The sequence below is a fragment of the Catharus ustulatus genome, chromosome 4 (assembly GCF_009819885.2).
Source record: "Catharus ustulatus isolate bCatUst1 chromosome 4, bCatUst1.pri.v2, whole genome shotgun sequence".
Classification (NCBI taxonomy): domain Eukaryota; kingdom Metazoa; phylum Chordata; class Aves; order Passeriformes; family Turdidae; genus Catharus; species Catharus ustulatus.
The window spans coordinates 42671289-42688612 of record NC_046224.1 but is presented as its reverse complement, the minus strand read 5'-3'; the positions used below and the strand labels follow the sequence as shown (position 1 = coordinate 42688612).

The 17324-nt window shown below is 37.7% G+C and overlaps 1 protein-coding gene across 2 annotated transcripts in view; it reads left to right on the top strand.

Annotated features, from left to right (window-relative positions):
- The window catches only part of TMTC3 (transmembrane O-mannosyltransferase targeting cadherins 3), a 33680-nt gene that overhangs the window by 6982 nt on the left and 9374 nt on the right, over positions 1-17324 (top strand). Inside the window, exons 3-11 of one of the 2 annotated variants that reach the window (XM_033058042.2) lie at positions 1095-1246; positions 1857-1972; positions 3037-3253; positions 4316-4534; positions 8286-8385; positions 9058-9173; positions 11916-12088; positions 12916-13168; positions 15909-16057. In XM_033058042.2, the coding sequence (XP_032913933.1) occupies positions 3065-3253; positions 4316-4534; positions 8286-8385; positions 9058-9173; positions 11916-12088; positions 12916-13168; positions 15909-16057 (1199 nt within the window). In that variant the 5' untranslated portion in view covers positions 1095-1246; positions 1857-1972; positions 3037-3064. The remainder of the gene's footprint in view (positions 1-1094; positions 1247-1856; positions 1973-3036; positions 3254-4315; positions 4535-8285; positions 8386-9057; positions 9174-11915; positions 12089-12915; positions 13169-15908; positions 16058-17324) is intronic. The other variant, XM_033058041.2, reaches the window with a different exon arrangement.

Sequence of the window (17324 nt, the reverse complement as noted above, 5' to 3'; positions counted from 1 at the left end):
GAGCAAATTGAAGGTCTTGTGAAAGCGTCAGAAACACCTAGGATTAAGGGAGAAGTAGTGTTTTGATACATTTTTTCATGTGTGGAAAAGTGAAAACCTACTAGAAGTTGAAAGAGCTAATAATTAAGGCTGGTTAAGCTTTTCATTTTGATAAGATGCAATACTTAGAAATGAATCTTGTTTTTTTTGCTAGTTGAGTAACAGTAGCTGTTTCTGAATAAGTGTTGTTAAAGAATTTAGAAGTCACCAAAACCCTACTGACTTAACAATGCCTTTTCTTAAAGGTTGAATTTAAATAAACTTACAGTTGGTTCTGTGTGGTAATATTACTGTGTCACAGTATTTAAAATAATAAGGACTTGTATGTTGGAAAATCCTGACATGTTTATTTTAGGTCCTTTTCAGATGTCACTGCTTTTCAGTAGAATTAGTGAATTTCAAGAAGTAGGAAGTGCACTATTCAGAAGATGTTACAAAAAAGGAATTTCAGATTCTGGCAGGGTAGAAGCATGTTTCATATCCACCTTCTTTGAAGGGGGGACTAAAAAGTGGTGAGTTCAGGTTCAGAAGCAGGCTGTCATTTCCTGTATTCCTGTAGCATGCTTCATTTTCTCTTTTAATAAGATTTCTCTGGCTGCCAAGAAAACCATAGATATGTTCGATTGTAAACTTAGCTTACTTTTGAAGTACTCTGATCAAGCCCCTGGCAGGGGGATTGGAACTAGATTATCTTTAAGGCCCCTTCCAACACAAACCATTCTATGATTCTATGAAAAAGATGTAACAACATTATTCAACATTGTGGTGGTTTTTTTACTTACTTTTGTTAATACAAAGATGGTGGCAGCTTTGAAAAAAAGGCCTTTTTGGTTGAAGTAACATCAATAGCCAGTGCTCCAAGTACTACGAAAGTAAAAAAAGTCCTTAACTGCCATTATGTGAGGAACACCAAGTGGTTTGGTTTGATTTCTTCAAAATTATGTGTCCTGGTTTTGAGATTAGCTGCACCTGCATCTTGTTGCACATGTATTCCTTCCTTACCCCACTGTCCCTTTGCCACTAGCTGTGGTGATGAGTGATTGTCATGCTTTCAGGTCCACGCTACAAACCACGAACAGCATCACCTGTCTAGATCTCTCTGGCCTGTTTTTAGAGTTCAAGAAGCATTTGGACAACACTCTCAGGCACATGGTGTGATTCTTGGGATTGCCCTGTGCAGGGCCAGAAGTTAGACTCCGTGATCCTTGTGAGTCCCTTGCAGCTCAGCATGTTATGTGATATATCTGAACACAATTTTTGAAAAATCAGCAGACCAAAGGAAAAAAAAATCACCAGGATTTCAGGGTTTAGGAGAATAAAGCAGACTGTAGCTTTCAAATAGCTTATCAGCTTTGATGTGTGAACTGTTACAAACATAAGGCTGCAGTCACTGCATATTTATGGATCTACATTATCTGGCTAATATTAGCTACTCTGTGTCCTTGCAGATGCTTCCCCTCTTGGGGAAAATACTCTTGTTCAGTCATGTCCATTTTCTCAAAATGAAGTCAGTGTTTAACTGTGTGTAGCTTTTCAGTATCTTTGGTCCCAACAGTTGGCAGTGGTCTACGCATTGCCAACCAGTGGTTGAAAGAAATTACCTGTAGTTACCTTCTTATTCTACCAAGGCAGAACAGTATTTTTGAACAACCCAATACACAGTGATATCACCTTTTGATCAGTTCACCCGTATAATATTTTGTAAATAATTCTAAAACTGCTGATTAATAGTTTATAAGGCTTAGAAAGTTTATGCAAGATGAGAGAAAATATAAGATAAAATTCATTTTGGGGTTTTTGCATGCTATTTTTTTTAGACAGTAGTCTCATGAACAATCAGTGACATCAAAACAACTGGGATGTTGAGGGAAAAAAATGACCTTTTTGTGAACTTCTACCAAGAATGCAAATGAGCCTAGTGTGACCTTCAATGGTAAGTTTAACTTTCATTGTTCTTAATGTCCTATATCTGTTATTGAACCCCATATTTATGAAGTTCTACAAGTTTCCTGGTTTTTCATCAGAATGTTTGAAGTTTTAGTTTGAATTACAGTAATTTCACGATTATAAGCTGCACCATTTTGACTAAAATTTTGCTCCTAACACGGAAGTGCGGCTTACACTCAGGAGCAGCCAATATATGAACAAATTTCGGAAATTTCCCAACCTGGAAGTCTGAGCCCACAGCAACCCCGAACCGGAGCCTGCCCTGCCCCAGGCGGCGGCACAGCAGCAGTGCTGCTGGCCCCGGGGAGCATGGTGGTGCCGGCCAGGCACGCTGCTCTTACGCTTCCCGGTGGCAGCAGTGAGCGGGGATGGGACCATTCCCTGGCAGCCACCCTGTGCAGGGCTGAGTCAGTAAACTCTGCGATCCCACGATTCTGTTACTATTTGGCAACTTTGTGAAAGTTGCATGCGGATCCTCGCTGCGAACGAAAGTGCGACTTATAATCTGGTGCAGCTTATATATGGACAAAAAGGTAAGTGTTGCCGACACCTGGAGGTGCGGCTTATAATCGTGAAATTACTGTACTTTTGAAATATTTTGAGAAACACTTTTAAACCTAAACCGCATACATAGTTGACACACTTTCTGCCTCTGCTAACTTAAAATTTTGGGTGTGTTAAATTACTCAGGATTCCAGAGAATTTATTTTTCATAATTTGAGTTTGCAGCATTCACTTGAACTGCATAACTTTCTGGCAAAAAAAATCGCAATTTATTTTCAATGCTTTTTTTTTCTTTCCCTGCAAGTAAAACATGAAAAGTAACAGAGTTTCCATCTTCTGTAAGGCTTTTTAAGGGTAAGATATTTTAATGAGAGTATTTTTTCTAAACAATAGCCGTATTACATGTGTGACTTGAGAAAACTTTTGTATCTTACTGGTTTTTTAGGTATGGAGTCATTAACTTCTAAAGTATTTGATGCCTTAATTTGACTTTGTTTATCGAGTTTAGTAAGTAAAACTACTCAAGTTTCTCTACATATATTTCAGCTTTTGTCCATGAAACCTCCTAGAAAAGATGGCTGACGTAAGCCTAAAGGAAGCAGCACTAATAGTTGGTGTGGTGGCAGCCTGCTACTGGAACAGTCTCTTTTGTGGGTTTGTTTTTGATGATGTTTCAGCAATTTTGGACAATAAAGATTTGCATCCTACTACTCCACTGAGAAACCTGTTTCAGAATGACTTCTGGGGTACTCCAATGTCTGAGGTAAACGGCTCATTAAACACTTTGAAATGTTTAGGAAATTGAAAAAAACCTTGCAGAGTGTTATTACACTTTTTTCTAATATGGTTTTAACAGAATAGCTTGGATTTGATGGAATTTGGTGGTGTTAGTGTTTTGTACAATAATATCAGTAACACGTAGCTTATAGTCTTTATTCCGTAAAAGAACTGGTAAGAAAATGAAGTTGTACTGTCAGCACACAGCTGCAAGATGTTATTTCCTATGTAATTGCAATATCAAAATTGAACAACTGACCAATTTATTTTCTCCTGTAAAAGTCAGGTATTGACATACAAGGCTATTTATTTCTAAATGTAATCTGGAGAACAAAATATAACATTTAAACAACAAAGCTTGGAATTAGAATATTGAATATTTTGAATTTATTTATGTATATATAGATAGGGATTCAGGGTTTCTGATCTGTAGCCCATGTAGAGTGGCTGTGTATTATCTGAAAAGCTACATTGGCAGTGAAGCTCTTGATAAACATTGTTAATGGCAAAGGTTAAAGGTTTTTGATATAGTTTAAAAAATTACACATGGTGTTACTGCTGAGCAAATGAATAAAAATTCTCTCCCATTCATACATTCTCTGCTTATCAAGGCATTCCACTTTATATTATATCCACTTTTCTTATGTTCATACCTACAGTGTTAGTTCCTTGTGATTAATATTTACTAATTCTACAAATAGACTCTGATACATAATTTTCATATAACCCTGTAACCAAAGCTTCCAGTTGCCATTTAGTTGTGTATTCATTGAGGGTTAAGTAGGTTCCTAAATTCCCCCAGTAAACTCTCAAACAGTACTTTTTAACATGTTTTTAGTGGAAAAAAGTCCTTAACCATGTCTAGTGGAAAAAGCCTTTTTTTGGGGGGGAGGGCGGGAGCTACTAATTTTGATATCTTTGTTTTGAAGGTAGATGGCCTGACTGTAGAAGGGGATTCATGTATGGATAGGTGTTTAGAAAGGTATTTTGGAGTGAAAGTCACTTTGTAAGTTAGGGGTAACTGATTGATTTATTTATTTTCTTTCAGGAGAGGAGTCATAAATCTTATCGTCCCCTCACAGTTCTAACATTTCGCTTAAACTACTTGTTCAGTGAGTTAAATGCAGTTTCGTACCACTTTCTAAATCTGGTCTTTCATGTGGTGGTTTGCATAGTCTTCCTCAAGGTCTGTAAGCTCTTCCTGGACAACAGGAGCAGCATAGTTGCATGCTTGCTCTTTGCAGTGCACCCAATACATACTGAAGCGGTAGGTACAGCTGTGATGTGCTTAATTTGTTAAACCTGTGTTAATTAAACTTAAATTTCATGGTGTTTATATGTGTATGTATATATACGTGTATAACTTGAGAAAGTATGATCTTACTCATACTTGCTCTTCCCTTTGCAGTGAGTGGTGGAAGTGACAAATTTTCATGCTCAGAGTTGTTTTACATTATATGCAGCTACTGGAAAATAATTAAAGAAACATGAATTTAGTTACTAAATAATTTAGGCCTCTGCTATGCACGTTGACTTTTATGACTCCAGTTCACGCAGGCATTTGTGTTCTGTGATGATTCATCCAGTATCCTATTTTGCAAATACTATGAATACCTCTTAATTAATTTCCAGAATCCCTTGTGGCTAATCACATTTCTGCTCTGTCTACTTTCTTCTATGTCAATGCGTCTGTCTCAGTGGGATTTTCTCTAGGATTGTTGTTGCTGTGCTATAGCTTAGGTCCAGTTCTCTTTGAACCTTCTACTTTTTAAACATATAGTATGTAAGGAAGAAGAAATAATCTCTTAATCTCTCTCCTCTTTTCTTTGATTCTGAAGGAATTCTTCACTGCTATTTAAAAAAACAAAAACAAAAAGCTTTATTTGTACAACTTTTCTTACTTTTTAATCACCAACCAGGCTTGCAGTGTTATGCGGGAACTGAAGTCATGTGATCAGCATTCATTAGATTTATTTCTGCCAGAAAATCTGATAAAGCAGATTTGTGGCATTTTCTGCTACTATTTCTGCTCCCCTTCAATTTACTTTCCTGGATTTGAGTACAGGTGTTGCAAAGCGCCTTTTTTTTTTTATTAGCATTAGCTTATTTTCAGAAAACTGAAAATGTTTCAATCTTTTGCTACTTTGGAGGTGATACTATTTTATTGTGTTAAGGGGGGTTTTTTTGGGTGGGGAAGGGGAATGTGTCTTGGTTTGAAACTTTCAAGCCAAGACAGAGAGTAGAATCTTTCAATTTTAATAAAATGAGAGAGGTTTGTTCTTACTTTCTTGTAATTTTTTTGGTCCTGATTTGTTTGATAAAGAGTTTGCATCTCTCTCTTATTCACTAATAATGCAAATCCCTTTAAGCAATAGTTAAGAAGCCTGCATCCATGCATTTTGAGCAAATTTTACAGGAATTGAATTGAAAAACTTGACTGTTAGTTAAGTTGCTAATATATCCTTGCAAGAAGTTAATGGAATGTTTAAAGTGCAGAAGCACCTAAAAATTTCTGCTTACTCCAAAGCACAAACCCCCAATAAAACTTGGGTAAAATAGGGGTTAAAAAAATAAAATTCTGTATTTCATTTGGTTTTCTTGTTCTTTGAAAAAAAATGCTTTAAATTGCCAAATTTAGCTTTGCCTCCCCTTTGTAGTAAATGTGATAGGATCTTTGTAGGAGCATTATCAAGTTGCCAGTGACTTACGTTAGTGGCTCACAGGTTAGATTGGCCGGTGTAATTTTATTGGTTTCATTCCAAATTTTAGTGGTTCTTTATTATGCCTGAACTTTCAGATTCTGTCCGAAATAAGTGGCACAGATGCTTTACGTACTGTGCACCAGAGTTAGTAGAAAGTACTGTACAAGCTAGAGCCCATTGTGTAACAAAAGCTAATTGTGAAAGGTTGCTCTGTTGCTAATTGTTGGTTGCTCTGAAGCGATTTGTCAGAGGGTGTGTAAGGCCTGGTGTCAGCCACGCGAGGGCGCTGTAACACAGGGATCGCTGCAATTGGTGCTGGCCTGGGAACTGAAACTGCAACTCTAGCTGAATCCCTCTGCTGTTGTACTTAGGTACTCAGTGAAGAGTCAGATAAGGGCTTGGTTTCTTCTTACCCTGCCTTTTTTAGTGTGTAAGAAGAAGAATGAGTGGGAGTTTCCTTACACAGAAAAGAGGAGGTAATAATGAAATGTATGTTAGGACCAGAGATTTTTATATCTTTTATGATTTAAAGGTTTCTGGTCTTGATTCTTGCAAATTAATCTACTACTAATTAGTTACTTGCACAAGAGTTTGAAACAGCAGATACAGTACATAAATATTTCAACCCTTTGCCTGTCTTTACAATAAACAGTTTTCTCCTGGAAAAGTTATCAGAGCAGGATAAGTAGAAGATAATTTTCTGCTTGAGTTCAAAAAACTAGACTCTTGCAGTGGTAATATTTGTTTTTCTGAGGAAGAGGCTTTTAGGAAATGGTTGAATAACAACATCGTAGTTTCACTTGTCCTTGTTTTTACAAATCCAGTTCAGTCTTACTCGCTACTTTGCTACTGTTCTGGCGAGAAGTATGTCAACCACCCCTATAACTACAGGATGTCAACTAACCTTGTGAGTGCTGGAATTTTCTCTCATAAGTCACGTTTGTATCCAGAAATAGAGCCTCTCTGTTGGCAGTCAACTGTGGAGGCATCAACATGCTTCATTAATGTTCTCTTTCAACTGATCTACAGATAAGGTTCTCTTTAATGTCTTAACACTAGACTATTTTGGAATCTAGACCAGGAGTCTTTGAAACATCTTAAGATATTTTGGAAACAAATACTTAGATGCTCTTCAAAATAGTAACACAAACTGTGGTGTCTTACCAATTGTGAAACATGCTTTGTGCATGATTTAGTGACTCCTTTGGTAAACATGCTTGTCCCAAGACAAGTACCAAAGTATGATTTCAGATTCAGATTAGAATGCTTTTCTTTACACTGTGACCTTGGATACTGAGTTACTTTTTCATTTTTTGTTGTGCTGGATCAGTCATGCTTGGCCAAGAATGTACTAGCAATAAAACTTTCTAGCTGGGTCCAGATGGTAAAAATCAGCTTTCAGCATCATCAGAGTTAAATCATGAACTGTATGGTTTCCCTAGCTAAATACAACCATCTCTCTCAGGACAGCATGCTGTTTTTCAGCAATGTTATGTGTAAACATTTGAAAGCAATCAGAGGCTTTACAGAAGGGAACAAGTGAGGAAGAATGGTAGTCCTAGAAGGTAGTGCAATCAACACATAGGCTGCTGCAATAGCCATGAGCATAATGACCTGTCTTCCATATCAGGTTGTTGGTTTCACCTTAGCGTTTTTTGAAAACTGTTCTTGAAATGGGAATTAATCTTTATTTCTTCGGGGATTCTGAAACAACCCTCTGCCATACATGTTTTAACACTTGTCTGAATTTCATGAAATCCACTCTTTGTCTCATCAAGAAAAGAGAGGTTGCCATTGAACACTGAGGCAGAAATGTTGGGTACCCCAGCCTTCTCTTTGTCCATTGTTACCAGTTTTTCAACTCTGTTGGTGAGGGCAGGTACACCTCTGACATCCCTTCTCTGTAGAAACATTTCTTATTTTTCTTTATGTCCTTTGCCATGTTCAGTTCCAGCTTTGCCCTGGCCTTCCTCATCCCAGCTGCACAACTGAGCTTTGTCCCAGGTTATTCTTCCCAGGTTACTCATCCTTGTTTTTCTGCTGCCTGGGCATTTGTTTCTTTCACTTTAGTTTGACCAGCAGTTCTCTACTCAGCAACACTGACCTCTCTGCTTTCCTTACCTGATTCCCTGCCCCTGGGGGATTGGTGACTCCTGTGCTCTATGGAGTACTTCCTTAAAGATTTGCTAGCTTTATGTAGTAAGTATTTAATAACATATAAGTAGCATACTTAGATTACTAATAAAAACTCAACAAATACTATTTTAAGATGTCAAATAATATTTAATAAAAATTAAGGTTTTTCTTATTTTACAGGTAACTGGAGTTGTGGGCAGAGCAGAACTTTTATCATCTATATTTTTCCTAGCTGCTTTTTTGTCATACACGAAGTCTAAAGGACCAGATAATACCATAGGTAAATGATTGACAAATAGAGATATAATTTAAATTCTTTATCACTGATAAAAGCACTCTTAAAACCATAATAGAGGTGTACTGGTTGTTCACCAAAGCCCCTTCAGAGCCAAGGTATCCATGAAGTACTACTTTCCATTATAAATTGTATTTTTTCCCAAGGCTTAGATGTTTCATTTAGTGTTATAACAGTTACTCTAGGGGATTTTTGCACTGACTTTTATTTTTGCAATTTAAGTGGAAGTGTGCTGAGTTACCTCAGATGGTCAGTCACAAGTAAGCTGCAAAGTTTCAGTACAAATGGAGACTTCCCTCTTTGCCAGAGTCAGACTGACTTAGTGAGGAATTCTGACTCCCTGTAAAGTATTCCATTTGAAAAAGTGCTTTGGTGATTTAGGAAATAGTGAGATATTTTGTTTTTCTTATTATAAATTAATCTTTTTCACTTCATTTATTTCTTTCCATTTAAGGGAGGCAATTTTAAAATTGATCCATTTTCTGTAGAATAAAACTGGTCATCTTTCATAAGAAATTACATACTAAACAAGTTTACAGAACATGGCATATTCAAACATGAGAAGCCAAAGCCTTCACTTTTTAGGTTAATTTACTTTATTAAGTGCTTGTGTTTTGTAGGATGGAACATTTTCAATAACATCTTCTTTATTTGCAGTGTGGACTCCAATTGCAGTGACTGTATTTCTAGTAGCTGTTGCAACACTATGTAAAGAACAAGGAATAACTGTGGTGGGGATATGCTGTGTGTATGAAGTCTTTATTGCTCAAGGGGTAAGCTGTTGAAAAATAAATTGGATTTCTGTTATGAGACATTAGGTACTTGGAAGCATCATATTTCAGCACTGATCTTTCTCAGTTCAGGTTAACTCAATAGTTCTGTTACATTTTTCAGATTTTTTTGAGTCAGTTCATGTTTGACAGTTCACAGTGAGGGAATCAAATGACTTCCAAGTTATCCTTTACATGCTATGCAGAGATGTTAGAAAAATACTCAGTGAAGACTTGACATATTTTAATGGAAAGCTATGATTTTAGCTTGCTGAGATTTGCAAATCCTAAGTTGTAACAGTCTTGATTAAAGTTTGAGGTGCATAAACGTGGGGGATTATTTGTTTTTAATCCCTGTAGTAAAAATAGAGAACATATTACATACAAATTCGTTTCATAATTTTCTGTTGAGTAACCAGATGTTTTAGAGTAGTCCTATTTAAGTACAGTAGTTTCACGAATACAAGCCGCACGGATTATAAGCCGCACCCCCGGTGCCTCGACAATGTTGCTGTCTTTGTCAATAGATAAGCCGCACCCCGAATATCAGCCGCACTTTCGTTCGTCGCGAGAATCCGTGCGCAGCTTTCACAAATTGGCCAATTAGTAACAGGATCGCGGCATAGCGGGCTTTACTGGCTCGGGGCGGGGCCAGGAAGGCTCGGCCCGCTCATGGTTGCCGACGGGGCCGGGTGGCCCAGCTCAGTGCCACGGCTCGGCGGGGCTGGCCGGGTGGTGCTGCCGCCGCCGCCGGGCTCGCTGGCCCCCCTCTCCCGTCAGCACCGCCCCGCTGCCACGTTCGCTCGCCCGGCTGGCAGGGCTGCCGCCGCCGGGCTCGCCACCCGCCCCGCTGCCGCTTTCGCTCGCCCCGCGCCGCGCCCGCCCCGCCCCCGCGAGCGGCGCTTTGGCTCGCCGAGCGGCGCTTTCGCGAGCGGCGCTTTGGCTCGCCGAGCGGCGCTTTCGCGAGCGGCGCTTTGGCTCGCCGAGCGGCACTTTCGCGAGCCGCGCTGTGGCTTGCCGAGCGCCGCTTTCGCTCGCCCCGCCGGCAGGGCTGCCGCCACCAGGCTCGCCGGCCGCCCCCTCCCGTCTGCACCGCCGCCGCGTTTCCTCGCCCTGGCCGGCACTGCAGGCCCCCGCACCGCCGGGCTCCCCCACGCTGCTGGCCCCGATTCTGCTGGGCTTCCCCCGCTGCCAGGCAGCCCCACCCGCCGGCCTTCCTGCTTCTGCCATGCTCCCCTGCACTGCTAGCCCCAGTTCTCCCGGGCTCCCCCGCCATGCTGGCTCAGGCTCTGCCGCCCTCCCTGCCCCGCCCTGCTGGCTCAGGCTCTGCCGCCCGCCCCCCACACTGCTGGCCCCGCCTCTGCCAGGCTTTCCCACCTCTGCCGGGGCCGGCCGGGCTCCAGCTTGGCTTGGGGCTGCCGCGGGCTCTCACTTCCGTGTTGGCAGCTTTTAGAATTTTGTTAATAGATTAGCCGCCCCGGAATATTAGCCGCACTTCCGGGTTTCCACCAAAATTTTGGTCAAATTGGTGCGGCTTGTATTCGTGAAATTACTGTAAGTAATATTCTTAAGAAATTTATTGTTCTAAGAATACCATTATGACATATTTCATTTTAAGCATTGATAAGCCTTTAAATTAATAGTAACTTTACTTTAAAGAAACAAGATTTTTCTGCAATTAAATAATTCTAAACTTTTAAATAATCAAAATAAATGCCATTTTAAATGTAGCATTGCATATTTTAAGAAAATTTTATAGTAGTTATTCCTTAATTACTTGCAGGAAAAATTTGCAAAAAATGCACCAATAAAAGGCGAAAGATTGTCTATCCTGGGGACACATAATCAAGGCCAAAATACCAAAATCACATCAATGTCTTTGTAACGAATGCCTTTGCAGGTCTAGTGAATTAAAATACAATTTTCTAGCTGGATTTTTAAGGAAATCACCAGTACTTCACTGGTTTTCAGCCCAGTCTTCATTTTTTAGTAGCTTTTGATCTCATCTTAAATTTAAGTTTAAATTTAAAGTTTAACAAGACTGTGTAAGTCAATTGAGTAGGAAAAATCAAATGCAAACTGAGGCTTCTTCTGAAAGCACAGGTGTCAGAGAACTTAGAGTTTTCCCAGTCCTCAAAAACCTTTCACTTTCTGTAGTTTAGCCAACTAGTATTATGTGAAGCAATAAATCATCACTGGCAGAAGTCACGACGACAAAGGGAAGGAGGTACACAGAGAAGAAATTAGCTTATGTAATGGGAAACTGTGCAAGATTATGATGTTCATGAAGCAAGGAGTGATGCCTTACTGTAGTAGAGGCATGAAATAGAGAGCCAGGGCTAATCAGGAAGTGAATAGTATTTCTGTCATTTGTAAGGAATTTTGTTTATAGGGCGTATTTTCAGCGGGGCTGATAGTTCTGAAAATAGTGATTTTTCTTCTTGAGAGTTTATTTTGTGGTTTTATTCATTTGTTCAAGCCTCTGAAGATGGTACAATTTTTCAAATTTTTGATCTTTAAGCACAAGATAGTTACAGGTGTACAGGTTCAGCTATGATAGTGTTAGCAAGAATACTTGAATAGTTTATTAGAATAGAGACCTTTCATGAAGGCACTAAGAAACTGACTTAAATATTGGGAGCAGATGTGTAGAGATAACCAAGGAAAAAAATATTAGGCAGCTCCTACTTATCTAAGGGAGTAATGAGTACCCTGTCTGATTATAAACAATTTTTTAATTTACAGTACACCTTGCCAGCATTATTGGACACAGCTGTACAGATTCTTCGAGGGAAGGGCAGTATTCCTTTCTCTATGCTCCAAACACTGTTGAAGCTCATAGTCCTAATGTTCAGTACCCTCCTGCTTGTAGTTGTCAGAGTCCAGGTTATCCAATCTCAGCTTCCCGTGTTTACAAGGTAAGAGTAATTTTTTTTATTTATTATTGTTTGTAAATAAGATGTGACTTAATGAAGTTGGAATGAAATGACCAAAATGTATGAACTTAAGTGTTAGTCACATATTTTAATAATATTATTCAATGTCTGTACAGTACTGCATTTTTGTGAAATTGCTGAATGATATATTCCAGCAACTGTTGACTAAAATGTCCGAATATTGAGGTATCTGAGCAGGCAGCCATTTTAAAAAGTTTGCAGTCAATAGTTTATCTTAGAAGTTCAGAAATTAAATGTCTTATTGCTTACATATTTTTAATTCTCTCTGTATTTGAACCTTGGCTGAGTTCTCAAACATCTTAAATCTTTCGTCTTCTACATGCAGCATATATTCTACATTTTAGGTATGAACTATGTCGAAAACATGTTTGTCTTCAGATAGACTACTTGAAGATAAGTGTATATCAATGACATTAGAGTTGAAAAATTAATTTATCTTAAGTTTGAGCAATGTAGAAATACAAGGATCTAACTGTCCCCGAAAAAATGAAACATATTATTAAAAACATGAGCAAGGACCACTGAACTTGAGGTGTAAATCCGTTCTGTTTCTTCAGACTTATGTTGATTATATCCCAAAACAGTTTCATAAACATGGATGAGGCTCTGTCCCTCTCTTCAATGAATCATTGTGCATGGTTTCATACCTGACAAATGCAGGAAGATTAGGATATTTTACATGTCTATATTTAGTAGTTGTAGCTGTGACTCTATAGTTTGCTTCAAAGTGAATCAAGACAATATCTTTCTTTATTAAAAGCTCCTTTTTGTCCTTTCTTTTGCTTTAGGTTTGATAACCCTGCTGCTGTTAGTCCATCCCCAGCAAGACAGCTGACTTTCAACTACCTCCTCCCTGTAAATGCTTGGCTTCTTCTCAATCCTTCAGAATTATGCTGTGACTGGACAATGGGAACTATTCCTCTTGTGGAATCTTTGTTAGATGTTAGAAATGTTGCCACCCTTACCTTCTTTTGCTTTCTGGGATCTTTGATGGTCTTCAGTCTCAGATACCCTGGGGATTCCTCCAAGACAGTATTGATGGTATGAATGATGCACTGTTTTTGTCCTTGTGTTAAAAAAGTGGCTCAGATTGTATGGTCAGACATGTAATCTGCTCTGACCCAGAGGTACTATGTGCGTCTCCTTTTGGGCTAAAATGAACATACAAGAGGAAAATTGTCTATAGGGACAAAACTGCTAAATTGCAATTAAGTATGTGATTGTCAGATGAGAGTAAATATGCCCCTTGTTATGTATTGCAGAATTTCTCAGATATTCAGAGCTCAACTGGCACATGGGGGCTTTCAATCGAATTTAAATGTGTTTCAAGGACCAGAATGCATTTTCATCCTGCAAGCTGTCTACTTTATTTAAATGTCAGTAGTCATGATGTGTATTTAGCAAGAGATTTAATGTTCTTTCTCATAGGTGTAAAAAAAAGGACATATTTTTGCATTTAAGAATAAGGTTTCCACTTTTGTTATTGTTGTTTTGTTTTTCTTCTGTAAGTTGTTTTCATATTATGAAAAACTAATTTTGTCGAGCTGTAAGATCAGTTTCTGTCAGTCTATTCATTATTATATATGATCTTAAAACTAAGATGGATTAACAGGAGAGAATATTTTGGAAGAAATGGGAAGGATCAAAGAGCTTGTGTTTTTGAAAAAAAAGTCATCAATTTTTGATTCCATTGCAAGTTTTTACAAACTGAATGATAACCTGATACCATACTTTTTAATAGTTCAGTGGTGTAGTTATGTGTACAGCAAACCTGCATGCGTTTATCTTAGTCTGCTTCAGAAATAATGTATTTTTTTAGTGTGTTTATCAACCAACAAAAGTTTCAGATGGGTGGAAATATTTATGCATAACCTAAGATTTAAGTGGTTCTTTGCTAAGCAGCTGACAAATTTTGATTCACTTCTAAAAGGGCTTATATTATAGTTCTGACTCATATGTTTTTTCTTGTCTTGTCACTGAAGTGAGGCAATATATTTCACTAGAAAACCAGTGAAAATTATACCTAGTATTGCAGATGAAATCACTTGTTCTGAATTTGGAAATAGTGTATGAAGAGAAGAAATTTAGATAGCTTATTGATATAATAAGTGTGCTAGGTGACATGTTTGGAAAATGAGTTTTACCGTGCTTCAAATGCGCAATGGAGTAGTTGCATTTTTCTCCTTATATAAGGTGAGATGTAAGTTTTTCTCCACTGCACAGTTAGTAGGAAAAAAAATATGTATGGGGAGTGGTTAATTTTTTTGTTGTTGTTGGAAAGCTCCTGAATTTTAGGTTGTTTATTTCCCTGCATTTTTGTTTATTCCCTACCTGGTGAAGTTCAGAAGAGGAAAGGGTTAATGGGTTTGTCAGCATACCTTGATGTAAGTCAGTTAGGTTTTGTTTGAGGGTGGTATTTTTATATGTGTTTTTATTATTCCAAGTACCCTTTATAGGAAGGATTTTCTGAGATCATTCTCTCCAGCATGCAAGCCTCAATGTCACCTGACACTGTACAGTCATGTTTTAATGCAAGTTCTTTTCCTTTAATCTGTACCTATATTGTTTATACAACTTTCAATATGAAACGGGTTTTCTTCAGCATTGAAGCGTCTGAAAGCTAATTTCATAGGAAATGGGAATGCAAAATTTTATTTTAAATATTAATTGTTACGTACTACAAAGTGAAACAATACAATAGACCAAAGCTGCATTCCAGTAAGCCATTAATGTCCCCAAGTAATCAATATTGTGAGACTCAGTTGTGTTTTTGTTTTCATGGAGCTTAAAGAAGCAGCTGAGCTCTGTTAATGTGCATATTCTTGAAATATCCTTGAAATAAGAGATAAAATCTTGCTTGAAGTTTTAAATCAGTGTTACGTTATTGTATGTATAATCCTAGGTTGATTTTCAAACTGGATTATTTAATTGTTTTAGCATGGAAGAGGCAGTTAATGTCATGCTTAAATGTGGACAGCCAGTTGTACTGTAAGTTTCTAGTAAATTCCTCTTCAAAGAAGCGTTGCATTTCTGTAGGTTTATTTTTGTGGGGTTTTTTGGGTTTTTTATAACTTGGAGACCACATATTTTGAAATAATTATTCATGTCTTTTCTGAAAACAGAGATTGAAAAGCTGCTACCTAACAGTCATCGGGACTTAATGCAACTGGTCATGTCCACTTTCTTTGCAGCAGATGGATTTCTTTGTCTCTTACAATTTTTGATAAGAAGTCAGTCCCCAACCTAAGAACTAGAACAGTTCTTAGTTTATTGTAATTTCAAATACTTTGAGGTGCTTTTAGCACTCTGTCCAAAAACATACTTATTCAGTGACTGGATCTGTTATTCACATTTCTTACGGAAACACAAAACAGACTCTATTGTACTGTAAAAATAGCTGCTTTATGCCTCAAATAAGCTGATACAAATTTTTAATTGTTAGATGATGTCCAAGGTTTTTACTCTGTCTTGTTTCTGTATCTGGAACTCTTATTAAAACATTATTTTGAATTTAATTAATCCTTTGATCCTATTAGTTTGTCCTCTTTTTGTAGTATAGAAAAGCAAATTAGACTTTCAAGCAAATAGACTTTTTATTTAAGGTTACTACTTGCCATATTCAGTGATCTCAGTGTAAAACAGATCTGGATATTAAAAAAAAAGACCAAATATGTACTATGTCTGTCTGGTTTTATGGGATTATATGTCATTTGTAACTTTTTTCTTGGGCACAGTTTGTCACTGCCAGTATCTTGATTACTTATTTATATTTCCTTTCTAGGCACTCTGCTTAATAGTGCTGCCATTCATTCCTGCATCAAACCTGTTTTTTCCTGTTGGATTCGTAGTAGCAGAACGGGTGTTATATGTTCCTAGCATGGGATTCTGCATTTTAGTAGCACATGGATGGAAGAAATTATCAAATAAAAGGTAAATAAATTCATACTGATAAAAGCCCTAATGGGAAAGCTTGCACGGCCATAAAAAATTGTTATCTTCTATGAAAATAAGAGATGAGTATAAATCAAAACTGGTTTAACTTCATGCAAAGTTGATTACTGACTGAAGTTTATACAATATATGTATGTTAGCAAATTAAACTTTCTGATAATTTAATCAGTAAAAGATTCAATTTTCAGAAGTTCCATGCTAGGAATGCGTGTCAGAGGCATTCAGTATTTCTTAAACAAAATAATTATTTGGTTTACAATTTCTCTTTAAAAATGTGTTCTAGAAGCATGTTTTGCACATGCTTTTGTGTTTTCTGATACCTTCTGCATTGCTCTGATCATACCTCCCGCTGAGGTGAATGATTTACCCTTCTTAGCCCAGTGGCATGCTAATGCCTGTTAGGCAAATGAAAAGGCAGCAATTTGCAGTCTCTGACTGCTATTGTTAGAGATGAGGCCTTGCAGTAAAACTTACACTAACCTGGTGCTGCTGAAGCTGACAGCATCTGGATAATGAGAAATTAGTGATAGATTGTGGGAGTGTGGATTTTTCACAAATTCCACCATGAGACAGTAAAAGTTAAGAGTGATGTTAAAGCAAGGAGCCAGGAGAGGATGACTGGGGAGAAAAATTAGGCAGCTAGTGTCATTTACTACAAAAATACTGGAAAACCATCCTCTAAAATGAGAAAGAGAAGGCTCCTTGCTTTAGAAATGTGTGGAAAGAAAAACAGTAAGCCTGATGGGCACACAAATTACTGTATATGCCATTACTCATTGATCACTTTGGTAGTGTTTTAGAATTACTCTCTTAATTTTACAGTTCCACTTTTTTAGTATTTTTAAAACCAAACATGGTAGCCAAACATGCATTTTTTAACCTTAGAAACAGAGGAGGGAAAAAACTTGCAGTTTTTAGTAAACCCCTGTGAAGTAGGTAGCAGAGTTAGCAACTTTTCCATAAGTCAAATGTAAGAAATAGCTGTTAAGGGTGAACACCTGTATATCCACTCAGGGATGAGATTTTTTTTTTTTAAACAAATGGTATTCATAATAGTGGGAAGGCTGTTGAATGTTTGACATCTTTTTTATAGTTGAATTGGAATTCAGAAATCAAATGATCACCATGTTAAGGTATATGTTTTATATATGTCATGTTTAAACTCCAGAATAATACAAACTACACAAAATGAGGATTATTCTTGACAAACATGTCACAGAGTGGTATTTGCCCCAGTTTGCAGCTT